This window comes from Aulonocara sp. 'chitande type north' Nkhata Bay, linkage group LG8 (assembly GCF_057382095.1).
Source record: "Aulonocara sp. 'chitande type north' Nkhata Bay isolate Kocher_YH1m ecotype deep benthic linkage group LG8, A_spYH_male_GT1.1, whole genome shotgun sequence".
NCBI classification, from domain to species: Eukaryota; Metazoa; Chordata; class Actinopteri; order Cichliformes; family Cichlidae; genus Aulonocara; species Aulonocara sp. 'chitande type north' Nkhata Bay.
In genome coordinates this window covers 9001729-9013408 of record NC_141351.1, presented here as the reverse complement: position 1 = coordinate 9013408, position 11680 = coordinate 9001729, and the positions used below count along the sequence as shown (strand labels likewise).

Sequence of the window (11680 nt, the reverse complement as noted above, 5' to 3'; positions counted from 1 at the left end):
AAGCCCTGGTTTTATATAAATATATATGTCATTTTTTTCCCCTTTAAGGCCAAATAACAGTGTCTGTTTTTAAACTTTTCCATCTTTCTTTTTTTTTTTGTCCCCAGCCATGTTGGAGGTTCTTGCCAAGTTGAAACACAGGGTTTGTGACTATATTTAGGCTAGTGAAAAATGTGCCTCTTGACATCTGTCTTCAAGCCAAGCTGCCATATTTACTCTTCAGTCATATTTATCTTTGGTCTGCCATCTCCAAATTTACCAAAACCAAAATGGTTTAAACCAAAAAAATCGTGTGCACGCTTGGGTTGGGCTGCTTGAAGGCAGACGTTCAACTGGATTTTGATGTCTGTTTTTTAACTAGCATGTCTTCTGTTTTTAATGAGAACCCGGCCCACTGGGGGCGTTCACTGATTGTCAGGGTGTATGGACAGTCATTATGTCCAAGAAGGAAGAAATTGATTGTGTGCTGCAGAGTCTAGGCGGGTCACGAGTGGCTCATCTGCAACATATTGACTCAAGGGACTGCAAACATGTTCACATTAAAGTGCTTACACAGTAAACTGCCTCGCAGACACACACATCTAGACTTTGTACTTAGGATGCGTGTGCGTTTGTGATTGCGTTTTTTATGAATGCGTGTGGTTTTTAAAGTAATTGGAAAAAGCCCGTGTGGGTTATTTGAAAAGATGCAGTGTGGTGGCACCGGTGAGTCATGCGCTGTATACGCGATTTAAGATTAAATACATTAGTGATTTAGCCACAGTTCATATTCCTTCACAGATACTTTGCAGTGTGAGGCTGACTAATCTCTGTCAATATCCATTTTCAGTGTAACAGGTCTTTAGCCGGGGGACAAAGCCAATATTTCCACACTGTAAATTACTAGTTGTTTTATTGATTGGGTGGTTTATGTTTTTTGTTTTTGCTTGGACCAGTATTTGCATACAGTCAGTTTGCAAGGCCACAGCTGAGCAGTTCTGTTAAGCTCAAGTCTAGACCAAAATCATTCACACTGGCTGACGACAGGCTTTCTCCACCTTTGGGACTCCATGCGGCGGCCTTTGATTTGGAAAAGGTCTCTCTAATTAAACTAAAATGAGGTGAAATCTGCCAACAGCATTTGGACGGAGAGCAGGAAAGCTTGGTTTTTTTTGTTTTTTTACAAAGCCTTCTGCCTGCCTAAACATCGAGCACTTTCCTCCCTCATCTTTATCCAGGAAAATGTTTTGCTGAACATGCCTCATGTTGATGCAGCTCTGCCCTCCAGATTTCTCTTGTCACATTCACTGGAGGCTTTCCACAACAACAGCAATATCCTGCCAGCTTCTAAGCAAATCTACAAGTGCACCTGGAGATCAAGTGCTTCTCTCAAGGGTATTTTAACTGTAGTCGGATGTAAAGGGAGATGATCATGCAGTCACTGTCGCCTCTTAGTTTTTCCGCTGTCTAGCATGCCGAATCTGCCGTCTTTTACTTTTAAAGAAAAATAGATTTGGATATAATTTGAATGCTATTTCCCTTCGTTTTAGAGTGATGCATTTATCAGACAATCAAGTCAACGGGCAAATAAAAGGTATATGTTGGAGGGATAGGTCCAAACCAGGAATGTTGTAATTATGCATCATTCATTTCACTGCTGCTGGAAAACTGAGGCAAACTTGGCCTGATAGATCCTCAGATCGAGCATCTTTTAGTTGTTGTAGAGTTTAAGCATTTGGGAGTTTCAGTGAAGTCTTCCGAAACCACTATAGGTGGAGACTTGACGTCTTATGCATATGTGAGGACTGCAGGTCTGAAGAGAGGGGTTGTTGCGGGTCTGTCAGACTGAACCACGTGAAAATGCTGCAGGGGGAGAAGAAGGCGAGCGAAACCGTAGAAACATGAGTTTATTAGTCTTTGTCTGCAGGAGGTTGTAGTGCTGAGCGTGGGCTATTTTTGGCCTATGCAGCCTCACACATAAACGCATGCTTACGGTGGCCTTTCTATTCTAGTGTCCCTGATAAGGTAACTTGATGGTTGGCAGCATTCAGCCGCGAAAGCATTCAGGTCTAATCGTATTTAGATCTCACCCATAAGGCCTTGGGGTTCTGAATGCTTTTCTGACACATTTCTGTCCACCACTCTTTTTTTCTTCTTCTTTGTATTCAGCTGTATTTGAAATTGAAATTCCCTGTGTTTGCATTGTCTTAACATGAGAAAGTGGAGTCCGATGACCGTTTGGGCGCGATTTAGATCTTAGGCCTGTGACGTCGCAGCACTAGAGCGGTAAAGTTTAACAACACGCTGATATTAATAGCACAGCAGAACAAGCATTGTGATAATTACGGAGTCGGTGGCCCAGTTGTTGGTGAACACCAGTGCATCCCGAGGGCAGCAGAGACAATTCAGAGGGTTTTGTTGTTTTTTTAATCTGATGTCATGCAAATACGCTTTGCCCTGTAAATGCCACAGCAGCGTTCAAGCTTGGTGCTCTTGTTCACAGACACCAAAGTGGACTGTCTTTTTTTTGGCTCCGTGCCACAGGGTTAGCATTGTGTCACTGAGTGTGTACCAGGGAGCCACGCCAGCAGTGCTGCTACGTTCCTGTTAGTTAGGCGTTACTGAAACCACTATCCTTCCAATGACTAAATGCTATTTATCAAGCAACCATTCATTTAGTACTTGTAGCTACTGTGCATAGCCTGTATGTAAAAGATGGACACGTCCATAAAGACACTGGTTACTTAAGTCACATTATGAAACTACAAATATGACTAGTGTGGGGCTAATTAGACTTAGAAACTAATTTGTTCAAATCTGCTCGATAGAGACTTGTAAATCCACTCTTGAAAGTGTTTTTCTTTATCCTGCTTTTTGACAATAATTTATAAAATGAAGATCATGCAGTATTTTGTAAAACTTGAGACAACAAACTCATCAGGAAAGTGTCTTCTTAGGTCACAGACCAGGGGAGCAAGGGGTTGTTTTCTCTTAAAGTTTATACTACTGAACACATTTTGAAAACTAAAAGCGGTATTCATCAGGAAATAGAATCCTTGTTGTGCTTTTCATTGTCAGATCCACAGTCCAAAATTAAGAGCTTTTGTGTACTTTAATCAATCAGTCATCAGTATTGTTGTTGAATAATTTTCTTTAGATCAAAGAGCCCAAAAAGCAGTAAAGATTAAAGTGGATGGATACAAGCTGTAGACAGTTTAATCATCTCTGCTTTCTGCCCTTGATAATGTCACTGCAGTGTTAGCTACAGCTCCATTAGTGCTACAGAGCAACTGTCAGTGTCAGTTCCGCATGTAAGATTATACACCAGTTTTACACAGCATTTAAACCGGCTGCCCTATTGTATTCGTCCCTCTTGTAACCCCTAAACAGCTCTGGATGCAGACCCTCTGGAGGGTGTCCTTCAGTGTCTGACACTGGGACGTTAATAGAAGATCCTCTGGGTTGTGAAGATGAGCATCCATGAATCAGGCTCTGAACGTGACAAAGTAACGTCCACGTGAATGCCAGGTCTCGAGGTTTTCACAACAAAATGATCAATGTTAATTCACGTCATCTGTCAGTGGTTTTAATGTTATGGCCGAACCATGTTTCAGCACTGCCGTCTGTATCCGTGTCACAGCTGGGGGTTTGTGGTTTGTCCCTGTTCTCGAGGGTTTGCCCTCGAGTTCCTGTGGAACAGACAGATAAATCAGTCTTTGGCTGGGGTCAGTCAGTCGCTGTGCTGAAGGTAATGGAGGTCCCAGGGGTTAACACTGAGATCATTTCCCTGCAGTCAGCACTCTTCTCCTCTCTACCCTCCGCATGTATACATTTTCATCCTGTGTCTTGTCCACCTCCTCACACTTGCTCTTGAGGCAGCTCGATTCGGTTGATCCGTCTGCCTCGACACCATCATAATTTCCCGCTCCGCCTCCCTTTACATCTACACCCAGAGTTCATCGTAGCACCGCCTCATTCTTATCTCGTTGGTCTCTTTCTTATCCATCTTCATTTTTATTTTCACTTCCTGCCGTCTTTTCCCTTTTTTACAGCCTTTTTCTCTCTCGCCCCCTCCCTGTTGTGTCTTTCCTTTGCCTCTCGAATGCCAATATGTTTGTAGGGGTAAATGCAAGAAAGGGATGACACGCAGGCAAACCACGTAACCATGGCAACGCATGCAGCTTGTCAAAGTGTCGCCCTCACCAGTGTCGCCCTCACCAGTGTTGGATCGCTTCAATAACTGCTTCCCTCTCAGTGCTTTTCCCTCCTTCTTCCAAACCCTTTCTTCCCTCTGTTTCTCTGCCCCGCTCCCTTGTTCATGCACGTCAACAGCCTGTCCAAGGGAGGGGGGAAAAAGAAAAAAATCAGGCCCTCCCTCTTGCCAACACTCATTTATCTCACTGTGCCTCATCTTGGTAATTGATAACCCTAATTGGCTACAAGAACCAGTCCTCCACCTTCGTTTATCCTCTGCAGACAGTCTCCCCTATGTGACGTTCTTCCTGAATAAGGTCATACCATGGAGGGAGAAGTACCTGTGCAGTATGACAGCTCAGTGTCAACACTTGTGGTTTGTGTAAATGTGCACAGCCATATACAGCGTGCCTGTGCACTTCTGCTGTATGTGTAGGGTAGTGATGTGCTGACATATGGAGGCTGACAGTAATCAGACGTCCCCAGTGTGGCTCTCTGTTCCCCCTGTCAGCCCGGGCTGAGCCGGGAGCACATTAGAATCTGATCTATCTCTCCTCTGTGGCAAAAGGATGCAGAGCACTGGAGTGTGTCACAGCCTTCTTATAGGAAAGAGAAGTAGAGGACTCACTGCCAGACCGCTGGGTTAGCCAGACGTGCACAGACGGCAGTGAGGCATTTTTACTTTCAGTCCCGTCTCCTTTCTGGCGCTCTCCCCCCTCTTGTTTCATACCTTCTCGTCCTTCAACTTTAATCTCGCCATTTTCCATTTTCTTTCATTTCATCAACCCGCCAACCACCCACCTACCTCTTCCATTTTTCACCTCTTGCCTCCTTGCTGTCACCCCCTCCCCCCTCTATATCTCGGTACACTACACATCAACACTGAAGAGAACTGTGCTGCTGCGCTCGGTTCTTCTGTTTTAACAAACATCCGTGGAACGCAGAGTTAAGGAGATTACCTAAAAATAAACAGGGGGGCTGTGTTGTTCCTATTTTGGTTCATTTGTGTCCACAAATTTGGTAATATGTTCATTCCAGTCTGCCATGGGAGTGCTGGCTATCACATTCACAGTCAATATGTGATGTGTAAACAGTCATCAGTCAAACATAAATGTAAATTTAGTAAGTTTATGTGAGTACAAACACTTTGTTGAGGGTATAAGATTTATTTTTTCCTGGTGATGAGTTATTTAGTGGTTGTAGAGTATTAACAATATCCCTTCACTACATCACGTAGCAGTAGAAAACACTCATCCTAATTAAATCATTAAAACTTACTATGAACTTCCTGCTTTCACTAACGCTCTCCCAGATGACTAAAAAGTGTCCAGGGAGTGAAAATCTGAAATGCACACTCTCACACCAATGCATTCCCTGATTCATGTTCTTTGCTCCTTCGTTGAGCAGTAAAGCCTTTAGCTTTGAACTTCCTGCAGTAGAGACCGACACAGTGTCGGTGCAGATCACGTCCAGACTAAGGCAGCTTTTAGATCAGATCCTTCTCATGGACTTGTGATACGACCAACAATGATCCAGCATGACTGACTACATCCTGACGCAACATCTGAAAAGCTCACCTCACCCCCCCTCCCTTCCTGGGGCGACAAAAGGCCGTCGGTATGCTCTCCAGAACCTAATGAGGCACTGTTAGCATTCAGGAAACAGTCAAAAGAGAAGCAGCAAGGACTCTTCCCATGCGGTCTCTTTGTGCTGCTTCGGTTTGTCCTCGGGCACAGTCTCACAAACACAGATGCACTAAGGAGAGCGGGCATGAGAAATTAACGCTCCATCACTAAAAAGAGAAGAAAATGAAGTAGTGCTGTATGTTATGCTGGAGAAAAAAAAGGGGCGGGGGGGGGAGACCCCACATTACATAAACCAAGCATAGACACACACCCTATACTTTACAAGCCATTTTTAACCTGGTGCTATTTCAAACAAAAACACTCAGATGATTTTATGAGATTCTCCTGCTTAAATCAATTACAAGGAGCAGCTCGGGCATACAGACATCAGCAGTAATAACCCACGGGGCTGTGGGTCTTTGTGAGTGGCGATTATAAAAAAAAACACACTGACTGTGAGTCGCAAATGTGGCCAAAAACAGACTCGTGTGGAGGCACCCACACAGGAATAAAGACTGAAAAGTTGGTCAGGATTTTTTTTGGTTTTGATTTGTTTTTCGTGTTTTTAGGAAACCTAGAATGACAAACTCACCCTTCTCTTGTTGCTGCTTTCAACAGCCTAACATGTTGGGTTTCAATGGATTTGCTCCTTTTATGAGGTTTAAAGTGTCTTTTAAAGACATCATATAAGCATCAGCTTAATGAAATCTGGTGTCAAGCCCCGAATAGACTCTGTTGTGTCTGTAAATACTGGTACACCCCAGCTGTCTATTACTTGATGTGTTCTCCCAGAGGGCAGACTGACACCTGCTTATTAAAAAATAAAGATGCATAATAGTGCATTGTAGCGGCTGCCTTGCGGTTTTTACTCCAAGGGCTTTGTTTTTGTCTTTTTATTTATTTTCAGCTGGACCCAGAGAACACCGGTTTCATTGCAGTGGAGAACTTTACCAGTTTGGTGGAGCACCATGAGCTGCAGCTGGACCCATCCAAGCTGGACATGCTGTTAGCCCTCGTCCAGAGCAATGAAGACGGGCAGGTGTGCTACCAGGAGCTCATCGAGTTGGTGAGTGGAAACCGCGAGCGCACGTGCACGGGCGCAAATAGCGATGCGAGTTGGGAGTTGCTTTGTATCCCGCTGCGCACAACAACACGCACACAAACATCCCACCTTTTTTTTCCTCTTTTTGTTGGATTTCAGAAAGGTTACAGAATTGATTCAGACAGAGCCGGCGAGCTCTGCAGTGGCGAAAATTGACTCGACCATTTAGGTCGTTGTCCTCCAAAAGAAGGATCAATCTTTCCAGTTAATGTGTCGGTAAATCCAGACACTTAACCTCACAAGCCGGCAACAGCAAGTGCGGGAAACACCCACACCGAGCTGGCAGAGCACCGTGTCGAAGCAATAGATTCTGTTTATTATAACACATATATACTGAAACACACTAATACTGTAAGGAGTAACATATTAAACGCAATATGGCTGAATAGTGTTGTTTTTCCAATATTCCAGATACATCTCATGGTTTAATTTGAACCGTTTTCTAATGTTTGACTCCCTGATGAGTGATTATGTGCCAGAAAGTGTTCTATAAGCTGATGTGAGGACAGTCTGTGTGCAGTCATCTCTTAACCACAGCCACAGATGACTTAATGTGAAGCATGCATTCCTTTTAATTCATTCCCTGCTCTTCTTTTTGCAGTTACAAATTCATGTAGAGCTTTATATCTGAAAGCCTGAGTCTCTCCAAGCCCACAGATGAGCACCTGCTTTTGGCTCCTGGTGCTGTAGGGTGTAAGCATAGTGATTAATTCAAGGCAGTGCAATTCCTGGGATGTTTTCTCTTCCTTAAGCTCATTTTCCCCCGCTCCTGCTTTCTTTTTCTGTTTATCTCTTTTTCTGTGTGTGTGTGCCTCTATGCATGCTTCTGTGTTTGCATGTTGTGCTCCCTATGATTTGTAGCAAAGGCCACATGAGGCCATTCAATTTGGAGCTGGTCCCATTTCTGAGGTCTGTGCCACTACAGACTGTAGAGGTGCTGCTCCCACAGAACAGCCTCTCTTTCGCAACCATTGTTGAAGTGTGGGTTGTTTTTTTTCCGTATCCTTCTCATCTTGTTGCATCTCATCTGAATCCTCCCCTTCTGAGTCCATGCAATATTGCCTCCCCTTCATTATGAACCTGTCTCCTTGAGCACTCGGATCTCATTTCCTTCTCTTTTTCTTGTGAACATATGTTCTGCAAAGGAAAGAGGTTAAAAAAAAAAAAAAACACACACAGCCTCGCCTCCAACATCATCAGGGAGACACTTTTAAAATTGCCCATCAGCCAAATGCAAATTGCATTCGATTAGTAGCCGGCATTGGTAGTAGTCGGCAGCAATCAAAGGTAATTTGAGAGCGCCCATGTCTCACACAGATATCGACCCCCAGGTCTGTTTTTTAAAGATTCGTCTGATTCGCACATGTGAACGCGAACAATACCCACGCTGTTGTGCACATGCGTGCAATTTGCATATATGCAAACATTTTCAAGAAGTTTATTATTAATTGATGCAGCCTCCCACTTCCTTGCTGTCTGTCTCACCGCCTCCCCTCTCCCTGATGTGCACAGACACACACAGACACACTGCAGGCAGACTCTCATTCATACACATGAGCCCTGTGTGTGCAGCTTTGCTGAGTAATTTAGAGGATATTTGAATGTTGATGCGAATCTGGCCTCTCATCGTGCAGCACGTGACGCGTGAGCTCTGCAGACAGAGTGCAGAGCGTAATATGACATTTTCATCCGGATCATGGGCGAATACCTTGGGCCTTCTGTCCCCTCCTCGCTATGCGTGGCTCTCACCTCATTGGCTTCTTCGCTCTCTGAAGATTGGATTTAGTCCAGTTCTCCCTTAGCTTATTTATTTATTTTGCTTGCTTCTTTTCACATAACTGTATCTGAAGCAGATTTGTAAGTGATACTCCACAGTGTATAACAGATGACAGTCGTGTTGTCATTTGGAAGGTTCAGTGCTGCTACAGTGTTATAGCCGCTGCCTGAAGTCTGGTGTCTGTATTGATTTTGTGGTCTGGCCTCTGTGGAAAATGTAACACCCCTGCACATTATTAAAATGGACATAGCAAGATGCATTGTGTGTCTGTGTGTGTGTGTGTGTGTGTGTGTGTATTCTCAATCTGTGCCTTTTCAGCTCACAAGCTGGTGAGATTTCTCTCTGTTGTGTCTCTTAGCGGCTGTGTTCAACATTTTTCTTTTTTTTCCTGATTTGTTGTTCTACATTCGCTCCGTGAGTTTTGCAGCCGTGAATTCACACTGCCTCGCTCGACCTCAGTGGGTGTAAATGTGTTTTGAATCACACCGTTAGGCAACAGCTTCTCTGGTGTCTGCGCGAGACCGTGCGCGCTCGCACAAGTACAAGACAAGCCTCGCGCGTCGTTCACGTTCGAGTCATCTTTCATGCAGGGCGATCCGAGCCAGAGAACTCCATCAGTTCAGCCAGAGGGGTGAATAAGTAACGCTCTGCTAAAGCCTCTCTTGGGGAACTGTGCATACACTCACGCACGCCTGCACACACACACTCGTACATACACGAAAGACTAGTGGTCTGTGTCTGACTGCTAATCAGTGCAGACTTCTGCACAAGGAAACCAATAGATATTTTCAAGCAGCTCCACAGTAAAACGCAGACATTTGATCAATTCAGAAGGCTAAAAGACACCTGAGGTTTCAAAGGTCATACATTAGGGGTTTGGAGGGGATGAAAGTGTGAAAGATGAGCATGGGTTTAAGAACTCGGGGAAAAAGGATTTCACCGGGAAGTCTGATGTATTCCTATCCTATGTTTAATTTCACCTATTGAGCCCTCTGATGCTATCATGTTCCAGCTATGTAGCTGAAGAAGTGTGTCACCGCTCTCCTTCGGGTGGTAATTTGGCTAATGTTCGAAAGAGATACAAAATGGCAGCCATGGTTAATTACATGGGTGAAGTGTGTGCTTCAGAGATTATAGCAGGGGTTTCTCTGTGTTCAGGTTGAAGGATTTTTAGGACTTCGCCTTTTCCTGTTTTCATTTTTATCCTTTTGCCCAGATGTTGCGCTAATATTCTCCGGTCCCTCAGGAGGTGATGTTGGGGAAACACTTTTGAATTTGAATAAATATTAAATGTCTTAAACTGAGCGTTTGAGAGTCAAAAGTCTAGTTAAAGTTTCATTCTGGAAGTAGGCGATTACAGCATTTTTAAAGTTTCCAAGGTCTCCCAAGTCACAGTGCTCACGGGGCATCTCTCTCCTGGGACACAGATGCTACCTATCAGCATCCCACTGCACGCTGAACTCCAGTTGAAGCTTTGTGTTGGAGATGGGTTCCCAACTAAAAGTAATGCACTTTGCCTAAGTGTCCTGGAGTAAAGGCTTTTTTTCTTTTTGGAGTTTTAGCGCTGCAACTATTAAGCCATGAAGGAGGGTTGTGGCCGCAAACTGCTGAGAGGGAAAGGGGGAAAAAAGAAAAAAGGTGGACTCTGATTTTTTTAAAAGGATTTGAGTAAGAAAGAACCTGAGTATCTGGGTCAGGGTAGAATCAGCGAGGCTGAGATCCGCAGTGATTTAGAGGCTGCTGCGAGAGAGCACGACAGAGTGAGAGAGAGTAAAGGAGAAGGGTGCTTTTGGCCCTTTGGATGACTCGCAAATTAGATGGTAAATGCAAACAGTGACGCTGTTAGCCTGGTGATGGTGAATCTGTAGCACTGTTAACTGGCACAGCCTTCGATTCTTTCGGCATCGATAACTGATTTATCGCAGGAGGAAGGAAAGTGGGCATAATCAGAATCATTTATGGATTGTTTTGCAGCTGCAATGCAGACATCTGGATGGCCATTAAGATGCTTTTTCCCCCCCAAATTGTTATTGCTAATTAGTATTGAGCTGCATGGTATTGACCATGTGGTGTGGCTAATTAATCCATCAAGAACGATTGACTCGAGCTGAGAGCAGCACGTACAACCTGCAGCCACCATGAGGCACACACTGCTGTCAGTCTGCTCCAATCAGCCATCCCTAAAGGAGAATACTGCCTTTATATGTGTTTGTGCTCTTTGCCTCTCCATCACTTATTTCCTAGCAGACTGTGCCCCATCAGGGAACTGATGCACACCTCAGAGATTTTCCCTTACAGCACTATACTGATGTCATGTGAATTAATTTTTTCCTCCCTGTGCACTTTGCTTTTTCACTCCTCAAGTTTTGACTTTTGACGTTTATGTGTGTGTGTGTTATTGTCTGGTTGCCGTCTCTCTCCTGTCGTCACATCAAAAGACTGCTAATGCTCACTTTAGTGTTGGCAGTCCTGCATGTCAGAGAAGGTGAGGCAGAGTGACAGCCGTGCTTAACCGTGCCTTCAGGGAACAACTTTTCACTCAGGCAATATGAATGGGAGAGAATACAGTAGCAATGCAGAAAGAGGCAGTAGGTGCTGTCACTGAGCCAGATTAAATAAGCTGTGATCTTATTTGGAAAAGAAGCCAGTCCCATTTTCTTTGTTTAAACTGTACATTCAGTTATATTAAGACATCTCACCTTTCGCTGTCCACTGGTGGCCTCAGAAAAATGTGTTAATCAAACTCATGCAGACAGGCATCTGATCTCCCCGTCTTATGTTTCCCATCTCTGCCTTCTAATGTCCCCATGCTCCTTTTGCTCCGCTTCCACTTCCTGCCTCAAGTATTGTATAATTGCATTTTCCAGGCCTGATTTCCATACTAAATATGCAACCCTCCGTCTGTGGGAGAGCCAGCAGCCCAGCTCGACATCGTTCTGGTTATCGCTTTGCAACAGGCCCTTACACCCTCGCTGTACAACCACCAGTATCATAATTACCCAC

General features: G+C 44.4%; 1 protein-coding gene and 1 long non-coding RNA gene across 8 annotated transcripts in view; one reads left to right on the top strand and one right to left on the bottom strand.

Moving 5' to 3' along the window:
• Positions 1–11680, top strand: part of rhbdl1 (rhomboid, veinlet-like 1 (Drosophila)) — a 67771-nt gene that overhangs the window by 16253 nt on the left and 39838 nt on the right. For all 7 annotated transcript variants that reach the window (XM_086303292.1, XM_086303291.1, XM_086303298.1 and 4 more), the window contains one exon: positions 6706–6864. In XM_086303292.1, the coding sequence (XP_086159418.1) occupies positions 6706–6864 (159 nt within the window). The remainder of the gene's footprint in view (positions 1–6705; positions 6865–11680) is intronic.
• The window catches only part of LOC147323114 (uncharacterized), a 49598-nt gene that overhangs the window by 35713 nt on the left and 2205 nt on the right, over positions 1–11680 (bottom strand). The gene's annotated exons all lie outside the window — the stretch shown is intronic.